We start from the raw sequence: 27,466 nt of genomic DNA, 5'->3' as shown, positions 1-27,466 counted from the left end.
TCCTTACTCTCTTAAAATCCTTCCTCCTTAAAATCTTTCAGACCCTCTGTCGCTCTCTCTTTTCCTTTTCTCTTCCTGATTATTCTTGACCTCTTCCTGCACTTCTTCTGTAGTCGCTGTACAACTCTCCTCTTCTTCCCCTCCACTCTCTCTCATCTCTCTTGCTCCTCCACATTGCTTTCTCCTTTCTTTCATTCTCTCCCGCCTTCTCCTCTGTCGTCCCCTACGCTCTCTCTGTCCTCTCCTCTTTTATCGGTCTCTTCACTTGCCTCTCCCTGCCACCTCTTTTTCTCCTTTCCGACTCTCATCTTCTCCACATCTCCACCCTCTCCTCCACACTTTTTCTTGTCAGCCTCCGTTCTTTAACTACTTCTCTCTCCGCCGTATCTCCCTTTTCAACAGACTCCTCTGTCACCTTGCTCTCTATCACTAGCCATACTCTGCCTGGCGAGCCAGGCTACCGCCGTTCCCCCTTAGGCTTGCTAAATTGCTCCTCTCTCTTCTCATTCCACGCCAATGCCAACTGCCACCATTCTCTTCCGTCCGTTCCTCTTCCTTTTTCTGCCATTGTGCTCCATACCCTCCGACCTGCTATCTGCCATCGTCTCTGTTCCTGCTTACGTCCTCTCAAAACCGTACTGGCGCCCTCTTCTTCACCTCTTTTCCTTTATTTCCTCTATCCACCATTCTTTATGCTTTCCACTCCGATTTCACTCAATTAACTTTTCCTCCTATCTCCTCCACTTAATCCTCTTGCTTCCCTCCAATTGCTCCTCTTTCTCTTATCACATATCTTTCATTTGCCTTTACTTCGACCCTCCACCACCTGATCTTCTCTTTCCACTCCGGAGCACACACCAACGCAACTACATTCCCCAGCGTCATTTCGTGTGTGTGCCAAAAATATTATATTATAATCATATTGTCAATCGAACATTCCTTGAGTTATAATTATTTGTATAATATTCTATTAAATAAGTGCGAAGTGTAACCGATTAATTAATACTCTGCATTATCATGATATCAGAGTGATTGGTTTATCGATTGCAGCTATGGACAGATTTATATTTAATGCTCTTCAAGAAATATTAACTTCTCGTTCTGTTGACATTGATTCTTCGCGTCGGGTTACGTACGTTGTGTAAACGCGTTTTCTTCGAATAATTTTCGGTTGCTGAATAATTAACTGATAGTAACTGTGGGTTAGGTGTGTTTGTGTGTTTCACTTCCCACTAAAAATATTCCACCGCGTGGAGTTATTTGGTCGTCCTGAAAAGGGCGGTTTGTTAAGCGTCCTCAGAAGGACGGTTTGTTAGGCTTATAACGTAAACGAAGCACTACCTACCGCTTAAGACAAGAGTGGGCTGATATTTCGGTGTGAAGAGGTACTCCATGAACTTTGGTTGAATTCGGGTACGCTCGATAATATTTGACTAATAATTCGATATATGACTGCAAGAGGGAGAGAGAGAGAGAGAGAGCGAGCGAGAGAGAGAAAATGAGAGCGCGAGCGAGAGAGACTATGATTGCAAGAAGGAGAGAGAAAGAGAGAGCGAGAGAAAGGAGTGAAGCCCGATTGCGCATATAAGCGATTGGACACAGTAGTATTTCCCGATTGAACACAGACCCGATTGGACACGGACTCAATTGGACACAGACCCAATTGGACACAGACCCGATTGCACACGGACTCGATTGCACACCGATCCGATTGTACACGGACCCGATTGCGCACCGACCCGTTTGCACACGGAAGCGATTGCGCACCGACCCGATTGCACACGACCTGTTTGCACACGGACCCGATTGCACACGGACCCGATTGCGCACCGACTCCTTTGCACACCGACCCGATTGCACACGGACCCGATTGCGCACCGACCCGTTTGCACACGGACCCGATTGCGCACCGACCCGATTGCACACGACCCGATTGTACACGGACTCGATTAGACACAGTCTCAATTGCACACTGTTCCGATCGGACACGGTCCCGATTGGACACAGACTCGATTGGACACAGACCCGATTGGACACGGACCCGATTGGACACGAACCCGATTGCACACGGACCCGATTGCGCACCGACCCGTTTGCACACGGACCCGATTGCGCACCGACCCGTTTGCACACGGACCCGATTGCACACCGACCCGATTGAATTATAATAGCATAAATATTTATTTTTAATATTTTCATAAATATTTATCATAATTATTTCATACTTGGCAAACTCAGACATAAAAATACGTACAAAATATTTATTATAATATTTTTTTTTTTATACATATTTTATAGTCGCAAACCTATGTGGTGCAGAAAATGCTTTGTGCGCACACACACACACACACACACACACACACACACACACACACACACGGGGTGGTGCAAGGGGGGCTTCGCCCCCCTCCCGCACCCACCCCGTCCAAGTCGCTAACCCATGTACTATCTGAAATGCGGAATCGTATCGTGTGCAATCGGGTCGGTGCGCAATCGGGTCGGTGCGCAATCGGGTTCGTGTGTAAACGGGTCGGTGCGCAATCGGGTTCGTGTGTAAACGGGTCGGTGCGCAATCGGGTCCGTGTGCAAACGGGTCGTGTGCAATCGGGTCGGTGCGCAATTGGGTCTATGTCCAATCGGGTCAGTGTCCAATTGAGTCCGTGTCCAATCGGGTCCGTGTCCAATCGCTTATGTGCGCAATCGGACAGTCCCGAGAGAAAGAGAGAGTGCGAGCGAGGAGCGACGGACGATATAATGCCAAACATAGTCGAATCGCGACGGAACTGACCGAAGTTCATGGACTCTCCCCTTACCACAAAAATCAGCTACCCCTCTCAAAAGGCTCCGTCTACGTTAGTCTATGGTTAGGCTTCCTCGGTGGCTAGTTGGCGTTCACGGTGAGGCAGCGAACTCTTTGTAGAGCTCCTGAGGTCTTGCCTGGGTCCTGGTGTGGTTGCCTCGAGATTTCCTTCGTGGTGCACGTGGAGTCACTGGGTTCCCGGAAGGAGTGCTGGGCCACGAAAGATCAGAGCCCCCTGGAGAACTGGCTTGAATGCTGATGTCCGCTTTCGGCCTGATCGGTGTAGTTTGAGTTTTCACTGATCTCTGTAAGAAGCGTGTTCCGTTGAATAGGCGGAAGGCCCCAAGTGATGAGCTTTCACTTTTGTCTGGTCTCCCCCAGGTCGAGTCTTGAAGTCTTCGTGTCAGTTCGAGACGGCGGCCGCTCTGTAGGCCGAGCTGACCATGATGACTTCCTCCGTCGAGGCAGGGTGTTGCCGTCGAGGCCCGTCGAGCGCACTCCGGTAGGAGGCCCAGTTGCCGAGCTCACTCGAGGGGAGCCAACAAGCACACTCCCGAAGAAAGGCCCAGCTAATGAGCACACTTCGAAAGGGAGGGCCGGTATTGTTCTTGACGAGCACACTCCGAGGTAGAGGCCCGTCGTGATCAAAAAGATAGAGCTAAGAAAATATCTAGTATTTATTCTAGTATATTCTCGCTCAGGAATCTTAATTTTATATTGATTTCTCTGCGCTGCGTGTGGTCCTTATATAGCGGGATCGCTGCACCTTACTCCTGAGTACCTCGGCCGACTGTCGGTGGTGCCGCGCACTACTCGGCTGGCGAGCGCGTGGCGGTAGACGCGTTGGCGCGCGGTGTGTGCGGTGAGCGCGCGGTGGCGGACGCAGCAGCGTAGGTGATGAGCGCGCAATAGCGTAGGCACGCTGACTGGAGTGGCAGAAGACCGCCACAGTAACTAATGACAACGAACAAATAGATTTCCCTAATTAAAAAGTCACTTTATTGTGCCGCCGATAAGCTCTCGGCTCTCTCGGAAGTAAAATGTCGACGCGCTATATAAAGACTACCCGCAGTGCGATTAGGTCAAGCAAAAATTAACTTCCTTCTCTATGAGAGAGTTAACCTACCTATCGATAGTGTCGCGCACTAACTGGTAACCGAGCGCGAGGTACCCCATGTGACGAAGGATCGTCACATAATGCTTTTACAGGATTAAGACGCGGCTAGGTATATATGATTACGGGTTTACTCGTTTTAATTGAGTAAGAAATTTTACTCTAAAAAGTTTAGAATACATATAATTATATATAATTTTATATAAGTATACTGATCATACATAAAATTATATACATATAATTATTTAAGATTATATAAACTTATATATAGTTATGTAAAAATATGTATTATTTTGTTTCGACAAATTTCATACAAATTTTTGAATAATTATGTGCAGTCATTTCTGTATAATTATGTATGAAAAATTTTTGATCGGAAAGTCTTTATTTAATTGTAAAAAAAATGCAAAAGAGTAAACTTTATTATGACAAATATTGTAATAGTTAAGTATAATCAAAGTGTGCGCAATCCACAATTTATCTTAGACCTTCAGAATACTTTTACGTTTTAAATATATTTTAGCTTGAACAGTCGTATTATAATTGTGTGCGTGTGTTATAATAAAACTGTATATGTGTATATAAATAATTGTATGTATGACCACGTACAAATGTTAATTAATATTCCATTGTACCTCTAGTTTTTCTCTAAAAAATGCATTTTATATGCATGGAGACAGTTTTATGGATTTTTTGAGGCGCTAATGTCAAATCAACTATCAAGATTGAAATTACAAATGGCAGATTCAAGATGGTGGTCATGAAATGCTAAAATATCAATATATTTAAAATATGATCGCTAATTAAGGTTCTTCTTGTATTATTAACCCTAATTCCTCTAACCAGGGTTACTTGAGTCCTCCGCATTTCCCCAATAGTCGTTACTTCCAAGATCGATTTCGAGATTACACACACACACACACACGCACACGCACACGCACACGCACACGCACACGCACACGCACACGCACACGCACACGCACACGCACACGCACACACACACACACACACACACACACACACACACTGAAATACTATTCCGATCAGTAAAACTCTACACCGTTCATATTTGAAGGAATTACGACTACAATTTGACTTGAAATCGACCTTGTTGCAAATTCGGAATTGAATATCTCGGCACTTAAATATCCCAGCACGAAATTTCAAAAACGATTTAAAAACTTTAAAAGACTACTTTTCGAAATTTAAATTAAGATTGTTTGCACAATTTTTTCAAAATAGCGAATGACGAAAAGGTACGATGCAAAGTTGATAAATAAAGCTTCGAGTATGCGACGGTGTATGGCGTGAATCAAACATCGTAGTCTAATGGGATAAAACGCACATGAAAGTATAAAGTATTAGCTTTAAAATGTTTTTTATCGAGGTTGATGCGATCATTTTTTGCTGAATAATGCAAATTTAAAGAAAACAATTGTTTTTTTTTAAATTGCATAACTCAGCAAAACATTATCGACCTCGGTAAGAAAGTATTTTAAAGCTAACACTATACTTTCATGTGTGTTTTGTCCTATTCGACTACGATGTCAGATTCACGCAATGCACCGTCCCAAACTCGGACCTTTGACTATCAATTTTTCATCTTTGAAAAAATGGCCGAGCATAATTGCCATTCAAATATTCTTAAAGTGGATATTCGGAGCTTTATTTTCTACTTTTGTATTTATTTTTATCTTCATTATTTACCAAGTTATGATTATTTGAAATTTGGTAAATTCCTCCCAAATTTTTAGTGTACCTTTATTTGGGACTGAGTGTACATACAATCATTGAGAACGTAATAATTGAATTGGCAATTACGACACATACTTTCTTCCACATTCTATCAAGATTGCGGAAGAATAAAATCGTGCTTTTATTGACAGTGTTAAAAATTTTTCAATATTTTTTAAAAGCTATTAAAACGTTTGAAAAACTTATAAGTAGTCTAAAAATTTTTTACATTTTTCAGTATTATTGTGGTTTGAATAAATCTCAAAAATGGCATCAGGATTATCAAACGTCCATCAAAAGAAGCTTGGACCAGCGCCGATAGCATCGTTCGAAGACTTATCCGAAGATGTGGAAAACGTGAGTCCTACCCTGAGTTTCCTTTAAATCGTCCATTTTGAAATTGGCTCTCTCTCTCTCTCTCTCTCTCTCTCTCTCTCTCTCTCTTTCTCTCTCTTTCTGAGATCCTGTCTTAATTTGAATCCCGATGTACGCGTCCCGATCTCGAAGTTAATCTTCTCGATCATCCGTGAGTTCTGTGAGTTACTGCGAGAAGCCAGCCCACGTCTTGAGCCCACCAATCAACCAATCAACCCCGTGTGACTGTGCTACGATCCACGACAAACCAGGAAACGAATTTGAATGCAGGGAGAATCAGCGGCGACAGCGGCGGCGGTAGCGACAGGGCGAATGCCGGGTATCATCGAGGTCACCACGCCGGCAACCCCTGGTAGTTCGCTGAAGACGCCTAGTACGCCACGAATTGATATCAGTAGGGCGAGCAGTTCATCTCATCATGAAGACAGCAATTCCCGAGATTCATCGCCCGAACGGGAACTGCTTGCAGGTGATTACTTTTTTTTGTAAATTACCGAGCGATTACTTCTGTTTCCTTATTTTAAATCATTTTATACTTTCTATAATTTAGTTAATAGATATTGATTGCATCAGGTAAAACTTTAGTGTGATATTCATAATTTTTGATTAAATTAAGGGGTTAGGCTACTGCACAAAAGAAACAGCCTAAGTTTGACCATTATTTACGAAAATAAGTAATGCAAGAAAGAAAATTTAAGTTAAACACTTGATTGTTTATTTTTTTAAGTATACAAAATAACTTTTTTATTTTTTTTAATAAAAAATGTCGATGATAGGCATCCATGGTAGCATAGTCATTATTTTTTTGGAAGTGTCCCATGGGTGAAAGGATTTCTCTTAAAACTTTAAACTTAGAATGAAAAACTAAAAATTTTTTAAATCTAAACATCATTTTCTATAAAAGTACATACGGAAAATTTTTTTTCCGTTTTTGTGAAAATGGAGAACGTTTTAAGACATTGGAATAAAAAATTACATAATATTAGGTTTAATAAACGTATTTATTTGTTGATATATATTTCTATACACGATTATATGTATATACACTCAGCAGTAAAAAAAAAGCGGTATTTAAAATTTAGGAAAACTTTACGAAACTTCAAATGATCATAATTGGTAAATAACAAAAATAAAAATTTTTCTCCAAAAGGAAAATAAAGCTTGAAGTGTCTACTTTAAGAACATTTTAATAGCAATTATGCGTGGATATTTTTTTCAAAATGGCGGATGACAAAGTTAGAAGATGAAAAATTGATAAATAAAGATCTGAGTTTGCGGCAATGCATGGCGTGAATCAGGTGTCACAGCCCAATGGAACGAAATGCAAATGAAAATATAGAGCATTAGCTTTAAAATGCTTTTTTACAAAGTTCAATGCGATCATTTTTCGCTGAGTAATTAAAATTTGAATTAAAAAACAGCTTTTCTCTTTAAACTTGCATAACTCAGCGAAAAATTATCGTATTAAGCTCCGAAAAAAAGCATTTTAAATACAATACTCTATATTTTTAGATGTTTTTTGTCCTATTGGGCTGTGACACCTACTTTACGCCACGCGTTGTCGCAAGTTCGAATACTTATTTATCAACTTTGCATGCTCTTTCCTTGTCATCAATCATTTTGAAAAATTTTTGCCTACAATTTCATTACAAATTTTGAAAAGTATGGTTTCAAAGCTTTTAAACGTTTTTGAAATTTTGTGTTAGGGCAATTAGGTGCCGAGATGTTCAATTTTGAATTTGTAACAAGGTCGATTCATTAAGACTTAAGGGGCTCGGAGGCATTACGATTTGTTTGGTTCTTCCATAATTTCAACAGCCAGATTTATTGTTCTCTACATTAATAATTTGCATCATTTCAGGAATTGAAAATTCATTATTTTCAAAATGTATTAATGTAAAGGCCAGGAAAGTAAAGACAAAATTTGATTCAAGATCTTCATTCCCAGGCAACCAGCTAACGTCGAAATGACGTGAATATAACGTCAGTTTTTGACCCGTTCGACGTCAGTTTATGACATCAAATTGACGTAATGACGACGTGAGTTTGTCTCGTCAAAAATGACGTCAGATTAATGACGTTTACTTACGTAATTTTTATGACTATCCCAGGTAGTAAAAGTCGCCGTTATTTTGACATTTTAGAAAATATTTCGGATACATGTCCTATATGTATATACAGTATACCTGCATTGTGAAAATATCAAAATAACATAATAATGTAAAAAAATGTACGTCGTTTCTCAGCAAGCATCGTTACCCACCACACCATGGTCACATCTGGGATTGCCTAACTTCCGCGGTCACCCATCCAACTCTGAACCGCCGTCGACGTTGCTTGACTTCGAAGATCGTACGCAACCTAGCACTTCGTGATGATCCATGAACACTTAATGCTCATGAATACATATTTGTTATAGATCAGTTCAATAGATGTCAGAAACATGAAACTTGTAGTAACTTGACGTCTGAATGTACGAAATATTTATGCATAATACATAAATATACACAATTTTTTAACAAAACCGTGTTATTTAAATAACGTCATTTAAATAACGTCATTATGACGTCTTATTTACTTTTTCCAACTGACGTCACTCCAAAGACCAATAGTTACATCATATATAACGTATACTTATGACGTATATACTGACGTGATTGTTATGCCGTTTAAAATAACGTCAATTTTAGGTCATAGTCACCAATTAGTGACAAAAATCACGTAAATTTACGTCATTTCGACGTCAGCTGGTTGCCTGGGTTCTTCGCAATCAGTATTACGAAATAAAGATATGATTTACATTTTAAGATACCGAAATTATTAGCAAATTATTGTTGCAATTTTTCCCAATATGATCCGCTAGATTTTGACTGGTCAGAATTGCATCTCTCTCTCTCTCTCTGTGTGTGTGTGTGTGTGTGTGTGTGTGTGTGTGTGTGTGTGTGTGTTCCACAAGGACCCCGTTTGTCAACTCCACAGTATTTCAAGACTTTAAACCCTCCTTGTGGCGCACAGGCCTAGGCGCACGCGCGTGTGTATGTATTGTGTAAGTGCGTGTGTTGCGCGTGCGCGCCACAAAAAGGGTTTGGAATCTTGAAATACTGTGGAGTTGACGAACCACGGGGTCCTTATCCTTGTGGAACACACACGACCCCCCCCCACACATACACACACACACAGAGAGAGAGAGAGAGAGAGAGAGAGAGAGAGAGAGAGAGAGAGAGAGAGAGAGAGAGAGAGAGAGAGAGAGAGAGAGAGACTAATAAATAGTTTTCAAAACGTGATAACTCCGATTTACTAGATTCGACCCAACTGGCAATTTTAGTATAAATTAAGTAGTTAAGTACAATTTAATTCATTATATTTAGGCTAGTCGAATCTACCAAATCGGAGTTATCATTTTTTAATTATTTATCCCTGGCGACAACAAATTTTAACTTAATTTTATTAAATAGTTTTTAATTAAAAAGTGATCTAGAAAAATGGTAATGATAAAGAAGTTTTTCAAGAAAATGCTTGCAAAGTTGAGCTGACAAAAAAAGTAATAGTTATATTGTAGCCTTAAGAAAGGTTGGTTGAAAAAATGTTTTGAAAAAGATAATAAAAAACATTTTAAATAATAAAATTCCATAATTGTATATATTTACCTGGAAAGAATCACATAACAGCAAACGAATACGTTTATTTAACCTATTATTATGTAATTTTTTATTACAATGTCTTAAAACAGCAAATACGCAATATTGGTAAAATTAGCAACTTTGACTTTCCATGTCTCTAGAATAAAAAGCCGGCCCCATTTGAAATTTTCTAAGGATTAATATCTCATTATAAACAATTATTTAGTACCAGGCAGAAGTCTAAATTCAAGGGTGAAAATTTTTTTGGCTATTTTTGCGGTTGCTCTATGTGAAATTTTTATTTAAGAATGCTTGAATAAAAATTCTACAATTTAATGTAATAATTTTTACAATAATTACAAAATTAATTTCTGAAATGTATTCAGCACAATCAATAATTGTGTTAAAATGATTTCAATACTACAATTATGTAACTTGTAACCGCGCTTGTGAACGACGGCCAACTTCGCCTCCGTCCCTGGTCGCGGCCCTGAGCCGCCCGGGTGTCGGGGCGACCGTTCCTCGTAATATCTTCGATGCAATACGTAGTTGGGCGCCAGGTACGTTAAGCGTACTACTCTGTCTACATCAAATCACAAATTAGCGTTATGCTAGTGAGACCGCGGAAAATACGGGCGCTCGTTAGTCCTGGTCTACAACCTTGCTTTAAGGGTATTTAAGCTTTAAGTCGTAAGCATTAAGAGACGTCATTTCCGTCTCTAAAACATTCCCACCCAATATTTAAGCATTAGCAGTTAAATTTAAGCAAATTGTGCAAAACTCAATTCTTACGGTCTTGAGCATAAAGCTTAAATGCAGACATACCATTTTCATTCAATCAGCGAAGAGGACGTTTTGTCAGAAAAAATACCGTCGACCGTCACTTGTGGATATAACCTCTCGGCTCTCATTTGCCGATATAAACCTTCGATCAATAAATAGATTAGTGATAATCGCAATGGAAGGCATGGAAGAAGAAACAATTAGTGATGAAATCCTCATTACTTTGGTGCGAGAGAACCCGGTGTTATATGATAAAAAACACCGGGATTATAAAAACCAGCAGGTGAAGAAAGACACATGGAATATGATACGAGAAGTATCTGGATTATTATCATCAGGTATATTAATGTTTATGGATGTGCTCAAAAGAACGGTTTAGTTCATCTATCCTAACCTCTTTGTTATTTGTACAGTTGAACAATTAGAGAGCAGATGGAATCAGTTGCGGAATCAATTTGGAAAAAAGTTAAGAGAAAGGAAAGCAAAACTAGCTAGTGGATCAAGCGGAGGATCAGCAGCAAAGAAAGTAGAATGGCATCTCTATGTCATTTTTGATCCCATATATTGCTCATCGAAAGTGAGTTTGCTAAGCAGTTTACTAAAGCAATGAGTTTGTTAAGCAGTTTGCTAAGAAAAGATTCTCACATTTATGTCTTATTAAAATAATAAACGTACATATGTTTATTATAGAGGTCGTAGTTTTATGGGGAATGTACGTTCTGCTATACCACCCATGTCATCTAGAGTCGAGAATGTATGTTCTACTACACCTCCTCTGTCACCTAGAAGCGGGAATGGACATTCTGCTACACCACCCAGAACCTCTTCTCCCATATTGCTGTCACTAGTACCGTCTAACCATCAAGGAGCGACTCCAATCATCGAGGAGTATCTTGATGTAGTAGTGTATCCTGATGATATGCTTACTAGTAATAACAATAGTCAATGTGATAATACTACAGGTTCAGACAGTACAAATTCTCAAAAAATTAAGTCAAAAAATTCTAGTATAACAAGGAAAAAAGTTATTTCTGATTCAGATAATTTTGCAAAAAAAAAAAAAAATGACGACGTTGTAAGTAGCTACCTGGAACAGTCAACCTCAGCTTTAAGTAACCTTGCCAAAACTGTGCAGAATTCAATATCTGAGTCTGCTACTCTCAAAGTAGATGAGCAAAAGTATAAAAATCTTTTTGCTGAGATCATTTTTGTTGCATTCAGTCAAGTTCCAGTGGCACAACAAATGGATTGTTTAATTGCTATATTGAACACGACTAAAACTTACCAAAATGCATGAAGAAACTGTACTGTTAAACTGGCTTATTATTTATTTCATATTTTAATTATTATATCTTTATTTTTAGTTTCTTGAAAGTTAATTTTTTTGTGAAGCAAGTGCCAAAGCACATTAGTATTGATTGAGATAAACAATGACACATGAAACTGAATGCAATGTATTAGCTGTATTGATCAGTTATTCTTTTAGTGTTAATCATATTGGCTAATTTTTTTATTACGACGTTGAAATGGCTGTGTTCAGTAGAATGTAAACTTAATAAGCAATAAGATTTGTTTGATGCAATTTTATTTGTAAAACTTTGACATAATTGCTTATAGATCTTACTAGAGGATCTCTAATATAAGACTGATATGATAGTACAATGTATTAAATAGAGATTTTTTTTCAATATTACTCGATAATTAGCTAAAGATGATAAGCTGTTTCCTGAGGCCAGATAACTGAAATAGACAACTATTAGCAGGTTTTCCATAGTAGTACATCTCAGCGACAATGTTGTTATTTAACTTACCAAATAGTGAACGCTAATCGAAATTCTGGGGATAAAAACTCTCTATAACTATTTTTTTGTATATGTGGACCAATACTTTCCAGCAGTTCATTAAATAAATCGACTGACAACCTGGTCAAGCTATAAAACATTTCATGGTCTGTCTGCTTGTATTTCAAAAATACTTTTTCAAAAGCATCCTCAATGTGGCGAAGTCGATTGCATGGGCGTACCCACCACCGACGATATTTCTTTTTCCGTTTTTTTATTGTATACATTAATGCACATTCCACGAATACAACAACGTTGTTAACAGGAGAGCTTCACGTAAATTCATTGTTATGTAAAAATTAAAGGGACTGCTAACAAAGGCAACATCATCAAGTCCGAAGAGAGAAGTCTCTTCTCTCATTGGTTGATATACATCACGTCTTACGCCTTAACGTTTTATATTGTGGATTACTGTCTTTAAGGTTTATTTAAGAGCTCAGAGCTTAAAGCTTACGGCTTAAAGATAAAATATTTTCTTAAAGCGAGATTGTAGACCAGCACTTAGACGACCGGGACGTTAGCGGCTCCGATAGCCAGCTATTCAGCTCTAAAATGGCAGAGGGAGAGGTTCGGCGCGGGCAGATGGAATCGGGAAGGCGAGAGAACTATTAAGACGTAAATTTAACAATAAAATTAACAAATATATTTAACCAGGAACGATACAGAAGTGTACGGCTCTGTTGAGCGGCAATAGTGACTCGCGCGCGTTACAAGCTGACGACCGCTTGAAATTAGATTTCGCGAATACGGGATAATTAACGAACGGTTTATTTTACGTACGCGGGAATTCTCCGACTTGTCCACGCTTTATCCTGCGTCGGGGGCGCCAAACTCCCGATAGAACAACGGTTTCGCCAAGGGCGATCGGGACGAACAGTAACTCCGAGCCCGCGCGGCACGCGACGGACTCGTGCTCTTCTACACGTTACAGGATCCCGCGAGTAACATGCGCGATAATTATTATGAGCTCGCCAACGAGGCGGTACCAGACAATGACATTGAATCGGACGAGAGCGCAATTACAAAGTGATTCGCGATACAAAGATGACCAAGTAAATTAGAGTTTACGAAATAATAAATGCGCGACGACCTACACTAGAATTAACGACAGTAACCCACGATACAATCACGCCACGAAAATACAGGTGACTCGGCTGCGGATTGGGACGCATACGCAATGTAATTGTAATACAGAACGAACAGCACGGAGCGAATTCACGCGGGCGGGCGCGATCGGGCGAAGCAACGATACTCCAATAAATTCGTGACTCTAATCTAATGACTACAAGATCGTAATAAATTCGAAAGACTCTTTCGCGAGTTGCCCAATCGCGAAATCGGTGGCTTTACAATTCTCAGACGACGCTCGTCTCACCAAGCCGGCTCCTTTGTCTCGGCTTCGTCCGGGTCGGGAGGTTTTCGGCTCCTGCGTCCTCTTACATGATATCTCAGCTCGGGATCTGGATCGCACACACAATACAATACAATGTCCGCAGCTCGAGTGAGGGATCTTGAATCCTGCGGGAGCCGCTCGGCGACGCGGCCTTGCCGATAAATCGGGCTCTTATTGGCCGCGGTTTTCCAAAATCGATTTTCGCGCAAACATATAGTGTGCACGCAGCCACTTGCTGACGGATCTCAGCGCGGCAATCAATATTTCCGGGCCTCGCGCACGTTCTTGCGCTTCTCCCTCGGTGGCAGCTCCCTATCCTTTTGCCGGGCGCCTCCTCTGTCGCTATCTCCTTCTCGACGAGTGCGCACTTCAACTGCAAGCAGCGATTCCTGTCGGGAGTCGCGCTGGATCAGATCCACAATCGCCCTGCCGGAACACCGGCCTTGCGTACCTTTGCTGAGTGCTGAAAGCGTGATTCGGCGGCAGTATCGGAATTCTTACGGGATGAAAATTGTAAGCAAGATAAAGGCGGCATTACCTGTGGACCCCCGCTAGAAAAGGGTCGTCTGTAAATCCCTCGTTGATTTTTCTTCGCGACTTCCGGGAAGGTCCTTCCGTCGAGACGAGACGCCAGAATTTACAAAATAAATCTCCAGGGCCACCGATCTCCGCCACGCTCGCGATGCAGCGCTCGCAAAAATCTTAACGATTAATAAACGGACAACACACGAGACGTCACACACACAAAAACACGAGATAACACGCTTTTGCGTTCGTTCCCAAGCGGGAGGACGCAGGACCCGCGTGATGTTAACGCGTAAGGGCCAATAAGGCCCTTGTGACGGACAGCAGCCTGCGGCTGTTACGGCACAAACCATGTATATTTTATGCATCAATTCTTAAAAAAATTGCTGTTATAATAATTAAATATATATACATAGAATTAATTTATTAGAATTTATTAGAAATCTAATAATTAGATTTCTAAATTTAGATTTAGACTTATAACACAATATATTATATATGTATACATTACAATTTAAAATAAAAATGACCAACTTCAAACTTATCAAATTAAGGAGTTAGGCTACTGCACTGTAGAATTTTTTGATAAAATTAGCAAGTTGATAAAATTAGCAAATTTGATCCTCCATATCTCGGGAATAAAAAAGCCGGCTCTTTGAAACTTTCGGAGGATAAAGGTTTTATTATAAACAAACATTTAATATTAGATAGAAGTCTAAATTCAAGAGTGAAAAAATGGGTTATTTTTGTATATGTAGACAATAAGAAGTACCCATATCGATGAGTCATATTGGCGTAGCAGGTAGAGTACAAAGTTCGTCATCCCGGGTTCAAACCTACCAGCGGCAAGTAAGAATAAAATAAAATAACATAATTTAAATTTAATTAATTAATAAAAATTTGTCTTAAATTTAGTATGTGCTGTTGATAAAAATAATTTTAAAAAATGAAATTTTTATTTTATTTTATTTTTCTCTAGTTGCAGTTCAAAGATATCCGATTTAAGAAATCTTTTAGATATCAGTTTCATGATATCTTTCTGTTCTCAAAAAACGGCGCATTGGTTAACATTCTGATATATCATTATGTTATCTTTTAGAAATCTCTTTATGTTATCATTTTCAGAAACAGGATATGCGTATCATGCGTGAAATGGAACGCATGTAACTGTTATGTGACGGTTAGATAACATGTTATATAACATGTTATATTGCTGAGTCGGAAATTGTAACTTACATGTAAGTTACGTGTAACTTCAGAGTAATGTAACCTATTATATTTGGTTACAAATTATATTGCTGTTACATTGCTACTATATTACTGTGTTCACTGGGTTTCCTTCAATATCCGGCCTTCCTTTTCACTTCCTCTTCCTCTTTCTAACACTCTCCTCATTCCTCCACCTCTTATCACTCCACTTTTTCACATGACTCCGAGAGAAGCTACCACCTCCATCTACTCTCCTCCGCCATTTTTTTCTCTCCAAATTTTGTAATAATTTTTCTCTTCTTTTATCAAATGTTACGGCAAATGTAAAATATAAGAAATAAAGCAAAATAATCTATAATGACGATGGAAGTTTAGAATAGTTAAATCCCACACAGCACACTTTATTCTAGGGATGTCCCTGGGATGTCATTTTGGGATATCGCAATATCGTTGGATATCCGTGGACCGCGATATTCAAGGGATATCCAAAGGATGCACAAATATCCACCGATTTGACATCCTGTAGATATCTTAAACGATATCTAGAGGATGTTCAAGGGATTTCCTGAGATATCGTAATATATCCTAGTGAAAAAATTTGTCAGAATTTAAAAAATTTTTTTCAGGATTTCTGATAAATATTCCGATTTTTTATAAGAATTGCAACGTTTCTCGGAAAAACTTTAAAAATGAAAAATTTTGATTAATTTAGAAAATTTTTGAATATTTTTAAGTATTTTTGAGAGTTTCTAAGAATTGAAAAAAACTTGAACAAAAAATAAAAAATTCTAATTATTTTTACGGTAATCTTGTAAGAGGAAGAATAACAATATGTTTCAGTCAAGCCATAGTGGTATCTGTTAAAGCATGTTTAATCTTTATATCTGAAAAAACGGTCACCCATCCAAGTGTCAACCATCGCCGACGTTGCTTGACTTCGAAGACCGTACGCATCCTAACGCCACGTGATAATCCATGAACACTTCTTGTCTATGCATACATATTTGTTATAGATCATTACAATAGATGTTATAAAAAGGATGAAATATGTATAGTTAACTTATATTTTTATGAATAAATATGAAGTTTTAGTTTTTTATTCTGTTATGAGTGACACACTCATAACGATAAGGTGTCAGTAACACGATGACGTAAGTCGGTCAGCTGCAGTCAGCATCGAGCGCATCGCGCGAGGTTTCGCGCAATCCGCTCGACAATTAGCGCAATGCTCCTTAGACAGCACTTGCTGTCTAAGCAATAATTTGGAATACTGACCGATTTACGCCCTCGCGCAATCCTCCCCTTCTTTCGATCCAACTACCGAATTATCGGATATATAAACCGGCGAAAGAAGGTGAGGATCGGGTCAATCCGAAGTAGACAAACTAAGACTACACACGACACTCTGCTTTGCGGGGTCGTGTATCGCCGAGATAACTTATTGTAAACACACAACCACGACGCTCTGCCTTGCGGGGTCGTGGACAACGAGCTAATAGACGCGACACTCTGCCTTGCGGGGTCGCGATCTACCCATTGTAACTAAATACAAGAATAAAAGTGTTCAAGACAAATAACGGTGTATGTGACGAAATACCTTCCTCGCGAGATCTCTGGCAGCGATCCCCAAATCGTACTCACAACGAGGGGTACAACAATTCATTTTTACATATGCGTGCAAAATAGCATGTGGAATAATTTATTAAAAAGTTTGGTTTTGCTCTGTTTGTATAAAGTCAAAAAAATTTTTTAATGTCATTTTTTATAATTTTTTTAGTATTATTAATATATACCACATTGTTTCGATAAGTGTACTTTCTTTATGTTCTGTTTTAATTTACGTTTCTTAGAGATTTAATTAACGCTTTTGTCACTTTTTTATTACATTATAATTCATTTTTCCTTTACACTTGATTTACGCTCTATTAATTGTAGAGATAAAAGATATGATGGGATATTATCTGGATGTAATAGGATATCGTAAGATATTATAGAATATCTTACAATATTTTATAATATTTTAAGATATTTTTGGGGGATATCGAAATATATTAATGGGATATCATATGATATCTTAAGATATTTTACGATATTTTACAATATTTTTGTGGGATATCCCGGGAGCTACTCATTGAGATATCCGTGGGATCGCCTTCGTCTGTCTGGGATAATTTGGGATATCCTCAGGATAAAGTGTGCTGTGTAGGATGATGCATGTACATTCACATTTGGTAAAAAGCACAGGAGAAGACGTGACGTAGATTTGTTAAATTGTCCAAACGTTAGAGGCAGTTACGCGAATGTTTGGAGAAACCATATCTAAAAAAAAATTTTATAATCCTCAAAAATTTGATATAGTTAACGTAAATTTTAAAATTATTTGTTGAAGGTAATGAAGATATGCAGAAAACGTTCAAGAAAACAAAATTCTAAAACTAGAGATAGAGAGCTCTCATAAATTTCTAGGTATGGATCCTCCGTCTGGTTGTAAGCTGACATTGGGCTACAAGGAGGATGCTCAAGACCTCAGATCTTCTACAGAGGAGCTGGATCTACAGGATCCCGTTCACGAGCAGGACCTTAAACGAGAATCTAAAAGACGAAAACGGAAGGATGCCGATGGATCCCAATCGGATTACAGCGGAAAATTGGGACAAGATCGCGAACGCAAGGATAGTAATTGTTCAGAGATATGCTTGCTCAACATCAGCGGTAGAACTTCTAGGCTGTCATCGGTTGGTAGCCAAGGTTCCGGCGTCTCCGGAAAGCTTTCGGTCATGTCAGTGACTTCTTCCAGGTAAGGAATCCAATTAATAATTAATAATATTGAGAATATACACTTTATCTAATACTTGCTGGAAAATTTTCTTTTTTTTTCGAGAGAGTTACCAGTATATTTTTTGAAAATTTAATTTGAGATTGCAGCTTGAAATCTCTTATTAACTTTTATTTGTCTTACAATTCAGTCTTACAGTATAAATTTTGAAAGTACTGAATTCTGTCGATTTATCGAAGTGTAAGCATTATAAATTATACTATCCCAGATAACAAAGTACTAGCCAGCAGTAAGCCAACAAATTCGAACATGATTTTACAGTAGATCTGCTATTTCCTTAAGCTTAGTTTCCTAACAGCACAACTTAATATCATATTCAGGTAGTACGCTTTTATTTTAAAAACGTTTCACGAACGTTTCTTTGAAACGTAATTGGCTCTTGGAAATGTTTCTGATTGATTAAAATGTCCTTTCAAAAAACATCCTTTCAGAAAACCGTTTTTTTTCTAATAAAACCGTTTAAGAAAAGATTGAAGCACGTTAATTTTTTTTCGAAAAGTTTGCTATTTCACAGAATTAATAAAATAATGCGTACATACGCACGCACACGCACAGCCTCGATGGACGACTAATCGACGCTACGTAGATCATTAATAGAGGTTTCACGGAGCCTCGATAGACGATTTACCTTTGAGTCAAAACAATTAACAGATATATGTTTCGTTTATTACATCGATTATTACAAATATCGGATTATTACATATAAAATGATGCACGTATAAATAGTTGTGTTGCTGAATTCATAATGTGTTTTATTTTGATGTCAATACGTGTATCAGGAGACACGGTAGTAGCTCCCCAGTCAGAAATGATTTCTCGAAAAGACGTCGTTTCGATGTCGAAAAGAGAAGTAAAAAATTTTCGAAATTTCTGTTCGATTCGATGGATTTTTGACTCCAAATTTCCAGTAATTGTTGACTTTCGTTTCGACATCGAAACGACGTCGTTTCGAGAATCTATTTCTCATTAGGAATTTAATTTAGAAATTGAAATTACTTTGATTTATTGAGCGAGTTCAAGCCGGCTATAATATAAATCTATATATATAAGTCGCGATGTCTGTATGTCCGTAACTCCTCGGACTGCTTCGTCATTTGTGGTCCGATCTTAACGCCACTAGTGTCAAAATTTAGCAAATTTTCCGGAGACTGCTACCATGAGCTCGAATTTTTCAAAAACAGATTGTTTAAAAAATGATGGGCAAAAATATACGTTTTTTTAAAATAAAGTTTGTATTGTCGCGAACTCCTCCGTCATTTATGATCCGATCCTCTTGCAACTGGTCTCAAAATTTAGTATTTTTTTCGGAGACGGCTACTATGGATTCGAATTTTTCAAATAGGGTATTTCAAAAATGATAGACCAAAATATATACGTATGAATGATTCAAGTCTGTTTGTCCGCGAATTACTCCGTTCTTTTTGGTCCGAACCTTTTGCAACTGGTCTCAAAATTTAGCATTTTTTCAGGGGACGGATACTAAGGGCTCGAATTTTTCAAAAACAGGGTGTTTTAAAAATTATTGGCAAAAATATACATATTTATGACTGAAGTCTGTATGCCCGCGAACTACTCCGACATTTGTGGACCGATCTTAATGCAAATGGTCTCAAAATTTAGCATTTTTTTCCGGGGATGGCTACTATAGACTCCGATTTTTAAAAAACAGGGTGTTTAAAAAATGATAGGCCAAAATATACGTATGAATGATTGAAGTCTGTATGCCCGCGAATCACTCCGTTTGTTGTCCGATTGTAATGCAAGAGATCTTATTTTATTCCAAATTTTACGAGAATTGCTGCTATGGGTTTGGTTTTTTGAAATACAGGGTTTTTCAAAAATTATCTATATATTAATTAGTAACGAATAAGCGTTTGTCTGTATAACCGCGAACGACATCGTCATTTGTAGCTCGAATCTCTTGCAAATGGTCTCATTTTATTCCAAATTTAACGAGTAAGGCTGCCATGGGATTGAATTTTCCATATACAAGGTGTTTCATTTAAAGACTTACATTTCTTAAAGTTACGCCAAACATTTATAAAACAACCTATATATGGAAATAAATAAATAAATAATCAATGTAAAAAAGTGTCATTTACATATACAGGGTTTTTTAAAAATTTATATATATAAGTTTAGTTGTCTGTATGTCTGTATGTCCGCGATAATTTTTGTCATTTGATGTCCGAACCACATGCAATTAGTCTAATTTTGTTTTACATTTCTTCCGGATTAAAATTAGAGGTTTGTTTTTTACATAAACAGGGTTTTTCGAAAATTTTCTTTATATAGATTAGTAACGGATATGCGTTTATTTGTATGACCGCGAACTACACCGTCATTTGTGGCCCGAACCACTTGCAAATGGTCTTATTTTATTCTAAATTTTTTAAGGATGGCAGCCATGAGTTTAGGTTTTCTGTATACTGGAAGGTGTTTCATAAATGAATGGCGTAACTTTAAGAAATGTAGGTCCTAAAATGAAACAACCTGTTTATTGATACACTAAGTCGAATTTTTATTGTAGAGGAAGTTTTATAACATGATCTTCATTATGAAAAGTTTTGTAAAAACATGTATTCGATAAGATCACGCTTGAGTTCGGCATCTGATGTAAACGGCACCACAAAAGACTGTGTATTATACGCAGCAAATAATCTCATTTTATTCCAAAATAATCGAGCATGGTTGCCATGGGTTTGGATTTTCCATATACAGAGTGTTTCATAAATGATTGGCGTAAATTTAAGAAATGTAGATCCTTAAATGAAATCCTTACATAACATCTTTATTATGAAAAGTTTGGTAAAAACATGTATAGGACAAGATCACGCTTGAGTACGGCATGATGTACTGATACAAATGGCACCACCAATGATTGTGTCTTATACGATAAGTACGCATGTTTGTTAATTTGTATTTCTGCAAACTACTCATACGGACGTGTATTTTTGATCAAAAAATATAAAATTTGAATATCAAAAGCAAATGGATGGACATAGAAATGATTAGGTTTACATTTCAGTGATATATATATATATATATATATATATATATATATATATATAGATAGATAAAAGATTTAAAAACAACTAATTATGCATACATACACAAGCGCGACTGAATGGTGATTAGAGTTAAAAATTTGAATCTTCAGAGGAAGTCTATTTAATCGTATTCTGTGACAATTACTTGAAAAATGAAGAGTTATAAATACGTGAATAAATAAATAAATGAAATCAGTTTAAATATAAGTTGATAGTATCATGTTATTTAGAGAATGGTAAAGAGTAATTAATGTTAAAAAAAAGAAAAACATTTCGACGATGTATAGAGCGGTATTTCGAAATACAGGTTGTTTCAAAGAAGAATTTTTTAACAAAGTTACTGCCATTATTTCAGAAACACCTTGTATTTTTGTGCGAGTTTTTGGGTCCACGGACATACAGACGCGGTATTTATATATGTGTGCGCGTGAAGAAAGTTTTTGAGCCCGCGAAGCGCGGGCGAAAAAGCTAGTTAATAATATAAATAATAATCTTGTATTTTTTAAATTTAACTGTCTTATCTTAAATAAGCCAAAAATAAAGGAAGAATACTTTCACTTTCCCAACGTAAATCAATGGACGAGTTCAAGTCAGCAAATCGGCTAGATCTGCTTGCCGAGCGATTAAATATGATTGTTTTCCACCTTCGGATCCAACCAATCATATTCAACTGCTTGGCAGGCCTAGCCGCTTTGCTGACTTGAACTCGTCCATTGATTCGAGTTGGGAAGGCAACGCACAAGCTTTGTCTACGTCTACGACTACGACTGTCTTAATCATTACGCCATGTTTTGTGCTTTGGCCCTATCTCTGCGTGTGCCGGCATGAGAGACGAAATTCCATCTCGTGTATTTGCTACCATATGGCGTTCGCATCGTCACTATAGCACCGTGTATAAGTCACGTGAGTCGCCAGTTGCTCGCTCGCGCCAGCTCGTACTAAGTGACGTGCAGTGTGAGGTTATAATGACAGTTTCGTGAAGTAGTACATTATACCGTCTGATGTGTCTAAAAAATAATTTTAGTCGTAATTTTTTTATATGAAAAGTCCAAGTTGTGGTAAATTTCGGGAGGTATGATAGCTGTAAATGACCCACAACGTGCGATACGGAAAGAGCTGGGACGGAAAAGAATAAAAAGTGGACAGTCATATGAGGTACTCAAGTTTTTACACAATTTTATGTTTTGCGTATTGTAAAAACCGTGTATGATAGCTCTGACGCTGATTAGTTTGTATTGCGTTTATTAATATAAGTGTAGTAATGTAGCAAAGAAAAAGAAGTTCTACATAACAAATTATTATGACCATTTATACAAATTTTTATTGATTGTTTTCAGATTATCGTATTGTAAATGTATTAAACAATTAACTGAGCTACGTTACTTTCTTATTCAATTTTACACTGGTGTCAGTATGATATAGAATTATGCATCAGTTAAATGTTACTGTAATTGTCATTCAATATTAACAACTATTATTAATTAGCTTTAATAAAACTTTAAATAGATGTTTTTAATAATACTACTTTTTATTCTTTGATTTATTAGTAATGTATATAATTGTCGGTACTTTGGTGACAAAAGATGGTCCTTATCCTTCCCACACAGCACACTTTATACTGAGGATATCCCAAATTATCCCAAACAGACGAAGGCGATCCCACGGATATCTCAATGAATAGCTCCCGGGATATCCTACAAAAATATCTTAAAATATCGTAAAATATCTTAAGATATCATATGATATCTTATTAATATATTTCGATATCCCCAAAAAATATCTTAAAATATTATAAGATATTGTAAGATATTCATTAATATCTTACGATATCCTATTACATCCAAATAATATCCCATCATATCTTTTTTATCTCTACAATTAATGGAGCATAAATCAAGTGTAAAGGGAAAGTTAATTATAATGTAACAAAAGAGTGACAAAAGTGTAAATTAAATCTTTAAGAAACGTAGATTAAAACGTCAAAACATAAAAAAATACACTTATGGAAACAATGTGGCATATTAATAATATGCCACATATAGTAAAAAATTATAAAAAATGACATTAAAAAAATTTTTTTATTTTATACAAACAGAGCAAAAACAGATTTTTTAATAAGTTAGTGTACATACTATTTTGCTCGCATATAAAAATAGTAAAAAAAGTAAAAAAAATTGTAAAACTTCATATTTATTTATAAAAATATAAGTTAACTATACATGTTTTATCCTTCTGACATCTATTGTAATGATCTATAACAAATATGAATCCATAAACAAGAAGTGTTTATGGATCATCACGAAGCGTTAGAATGCGTACGGTCTTCGAAGTCAAGCGACATCGGCGAGGGTTGACACTTGGATGGGTGACCGTTTTTTCAGGTATAGAGATATTAAACTATTAAACATGCTTTAACAGGTACGACTGTGGCTTGGCTGAAACATGTTATATTATAGTCTTCTTTCTCTTACAAAATTGCCGTAAAAATAATTAGAATTTTTTATTTTTTGTTCAATTCTTTTTTTTAATTCTTAGAAACTCTCAAAAATACTTAGAAATATTCAAAAAATTTTTAAATTAATCAAAATTTTTTATTTTTAAAGTTTTCCGAGAAACATTTTAATTATAAAAAATCGAAACATTTATCAGAAATCCTGAAAAAAATTTTTTTAATTCTGACAAATTTTTTCACTAGGGTATATTACGATATCTTAGGAAATCTCTTGGACATCCTCTGGATATCGTTTGAGATATCTACAGGATGTCAAATCGGTGGACATTTGTGCATCCCGGATATCCCTCGGATATTGCAGACGGTCCACGGATATCCAACGATATTGCGATATCCCAAAATGACATCCTAGGGACATCCCTAGGATAAAGTGTGCTGGGTTACAACATTATCAGTAATTAACTAACGCCCAACTCTATATTACACCTCATCTTTTTTAATCATCAACACCAATGTAAAATTAATTAAACAATTAGTAACATAGCTCAGATTTTACAGTAGCGTTGATGAGATAGATGTTATACTTTACAAAGTAGTAATTACAACATATGTTAAAAAAAACTTTAATCTATTTTAACCCACTGTAAGGGGGGGTCTCACAGACCCAAGCTAAACTTACTTGCATCATTTAATCAGAGAATGAGGATGGTAGTGGTTTCTTGCTTCACTTTAAAAAATTGTGCTTGAGTGGGGATCCCAACTGTACAACGTCAATTGCCCACGTTGAAAAAGTTTTGAAAAAGTACAGTAAGAAGCAAAAGTTCGTGTCGGGTCTGACAGACCTCTCCTTACGGTCTATGTATACTTTTTGTGGAAATAGGTAAGTTTTTTTTTACATTTTTTAGCTTATTTTCTTCAGTTTTACATGTGTAAACTGGCGAGAAAAAATGTATATATCTAATTATACATAATTTTGTATAACTTTGTAGATCTAATTATGTATGGATTTTGACCTGATCTAATTAGATACAAATAGATAAAGTTGTATATAATTATATATAATTAAATCAAATTATGTATACTTTATATGAAAACGTAATTAGATATAATTATATGTTTTTAATAAATACAATTAGATCAGATTTTTAATGGGTCCCATTTAATGAATCACATTTTTGTGGTAAATATGGTAAATTAAAATATATTTTTATGAATAGAAGATTATTTATTTATACACGGAGAAAAATAATTTGCTGGCACAGCAAATTTTATGCTGTCCTAGAAAATTTCTACATGAACGAGCAAAATTCGCTAGAATAGACAAAAGATTTTAAGAAAATGAATAAACCTGTAATTACATATAAATCTAACTGCGTCTAAATACATTCTATAAAAGTATTATGTGGCGGTTCTTTGCCACATCGGGCACCCTTGGGCTCGCCCACCAATTAGTGCGCATTGCTGTTGATAGTCGGCCTAACTTCTTCACAGAAAAGAAAACTGATTTTTAGTTTGCTTCTCAGATAGCCAAATAAAGGCAACGTGTTGTTATTTTGCTGACACTACTTATTCCCTATTAATTTTATCAAACTAAAGCCAAGGTGTTTCCTTAAACTGTCTGTTGTTCTGACATTATATAAAATTCTACATTAGAATTCAACAAACTGACGGCAAGTTGTCAACATGCATGCACAATTGCTGTCAATGTGACAAGTTTATTATTCCTCAATGCATGCACTTATAATTTTATAAACTCATGAAGATTATTTGCTCTATTGATGTTAACTTCGTTCCACGTTAAATTACAATGACAGCAAATTATGGACAAGTTCACAACATACATCCCAGGTAGCAAGAGTAGACAGTACAACTGTATGCAAATAATATTTGACAATTCTTCATGCATAGTGAATTAAATAAAGACGCTATCTATTTTTCGTTACATTTGTGTTCTACAAAATTACTTTAATTCTTGCACGATGAATTCATCAACAAATGTCTGCCAAAAGCATTCTACATGCGTCCTAGTAGGATGCATATAGGAATATTTTGGCAGGCATCTAGAGTAACATTTAATATTCTATCGTTGATTACGACTTGCTAGCATTGAGGAACGTAAGGAGAACGGTTGTAACTGCTTTATAGTTTGTGGCATTTAGAATGCTACAGTCGACCCACCGTGCCACTTGGGCATGCAGTGCATTAATTTGCCCGATATGCTTAATCTCGCTTGGCTATTTGGGTTTAATCGCGCTGCGGGTCTTTATGTAGAGTGCTAGCAACATCTTAGTCCCGAGACAGTTAAGCTGCCTGCTTGCCTATCGGCGGCGCTGCGCACTAACCCAGGTAGCAAGGTGACGTTAATACGACGTCAATAATTCGTCATTTAAGGTCGCAGACGTCATGTTACCAAATTAAGACGTAATAGTAACGTCATTTTTTGACCTATTAATTACGTCAGTCATTTATCCATCCTATAACGTATTTCCGACGTCATATTCTTGAATAATTAATAACGTCAGTTAATTGATCATTTTACGACGTATTAATAAGATTTTATTAGTGACTAATTACTGACGTTAACTATAATTCTTTGTAATAATTGACGATTTGACCTCAAATGACAAATTATTGAGGTCTAGTGGACGACACCTTGCTACCTATAACTATCATTATTTAAAGATTGGTTAATAAACAACATTATTAAAATTAATATAATATTTTATATAATTAATACTATCAATATTTTAGAATCATCCCAGGCAGCACATAATATTTATGATAAATATTTATTAATATTTATTAATATTTATTTTTTCAAAATATTATATAAATATTTTACACATATTTTATATATACGAAAAAAAAAATCTTTATTCAACATATTAAAATATAAATTAAATATTTTATATAATATTTATGATAAATAAAAGATAAAGATTTGTATAAGTAATATTTTGTAAATATTTATAAATATTTCATAAATATTTTTATAATATTTATGATAAATCTTTATGATTTGTCAAATCTAAGACCACAAAAATATTTATAAAATATTTAGATTATTTTATAAATATTGCGTTTTGTCTGAGGTATAATTTAGCTTTATCAAAAGAACAGAGCAAAAACATATTTCTATAAGTTATTCCACGTGTTATTTTGCATAGGTAAAAATCAGGAAAAAAACTGTAAATTTATATTTATTTATAAAAATATTAGTTAACTACAAGTTTCATGTTTCTCGCATCTATTGAACTGGTCTATAACAAATATGTATTCATGATCATCAAGTGTTCATGGATCATCACAAAGGGCTAAGTAGCGTACGATCTTCGAAGTCAAGCAACGTTGACGGCGGTTCAGAGTTGGATGGGTGACCGCGGAAGTTAGGCAATTCCAAACGTGACTATGGTGTGGTGGGTCGTGATGCTTGTTGAGAAACAACGTAGATTTTTTTTTACATTATAATTATGTTATTTCGATATTTTCATAATGCAAGTACTGCATATATAGGACATGTACCCGAAATATTTTCTAAAACGTCAAAATAACGGCTTTTATTACCTGGGATAGTCATAAAAATGACGTTAAAATGTCGTCTTTATTAAATGTAACCTAAAAATCTATGTTTTTTCATAAAAATAACAATAAAATACCGTCAAATGTATGATACTAGCTTCTTGAAAATGACGTCAATAATATGAAAATAATGACGTATTTTTGACGTCAATATA

General features: G+C 36.4%; 2 protein-coding genes and 2 long non-coding RNA genes across 17 annotated transcripts in view; 3 read left to right on the top strand and 1 right to left on the bottom strand.

Moving 5' to 3' along the window:
• The window catches only part of LOC105839869, a 130,991-nt gene that overhangs the window by 43,615 nt on the left and 59,910 nt on the right, over window positions 1–27,466 (top strand). For 6 of the 14 annotated variants that reach the window (XM_036284609.1, XM_036284608.1, XM_028190419.2 and 3 more), the window contains 3 exons: window positions 5,887–6,005; window positions 6,294–6,492; window positions 17,861–18,191. In XM_036284609.1, coding sequence (XP_036140502.1) covers window positions 5,916–6,005; window positions 6,294–6,492; window positions 17,861–18,191 — 620 coding nt within the window. In that variant the 5' untranslated portion in view covers window positions 5,887–5,915. Of the gene's footprint in view, window positions 1–2,920; window positions 3,108–3,181; window positions 3,428–5,884; window positions 6,006–6,155; window positions 6,493–17,860; window positions 18,192–27,466 lie in introns of those variants that run through there. The other 8 variants (XM_028190413.2, XM_028190414.2, XM_028190418.2 and 5 more) reach the window with 6 other exon arrangements.
• Window positions 1–27,466, bottom strand: part of LOC118644882 — an 85,832-nt gene that overhangs the window by 29,370 nt on the left and 28,996 nt on the right. The window lies entirely within an intron of this gene.
• Window positions 9,354–11,474, top strand: LOC118644881. The gene is made up of 2 exons (XM_036284616.1): window positions 9,354–10,764; window positions 10,840–11,474. The coding sequence occupies exons 1-2, from the start codon at window positions 10,602–10,604 to the stop codon at window positions 11,034–11,036; spliced, it is 360 nt and encodes a 119-aa protein (XP_036140509.1). The 5' UTR covers window positions 9,354–10,601; the 3' UTR covers window positions 11,037–11,474.
• On the top strand, window positions 18,199–21,217 carry LOC118644883. The gene is made up of 2 exons (XR_004962668.1): window positions 18,199–19,067; window positions 19,184–21,217. It is a non-coding gene; the product is annotated as an uncharacterized LOC118644883 (long non-coding RNA).

Source organism: Monomorium pharaonis, chromosome 3, assembly GCF_013373865.1.
Source record: "Monomorium pharaonis isolate MP-MQ-018 chromosome 3, ASM1337386v2, whole genome shotgun sequence".
NCBI classification, from domain to species: Eukaryota; Metazoa; Arthropoda; class Insecta; order Hymenoptera; family Formicidae; genus Monomorium; species Monomorium pharaonis.
Note: the sequence above shows the minus strand (reverse complement) of the source record. Positions and strands in the feature narration are given on the sequence as shown.

Bases quoted from the DNA above. Each gene is read 5' to 3' on its own strand.
- LOC118644881 (XM_036284616.1), top strand. From the start codon at position 10,602: ATGGAAGGCATGGAAGAAGAAACAATTAGTGATGAAATCCTCATTACT. The intron at 10,765-10,839 runs GTATATTAATGT...TTATTTGTACAG, and splicing joins ATCTGGATTATTATCATCAG to TTGAACAATTAGAGAGCAGA.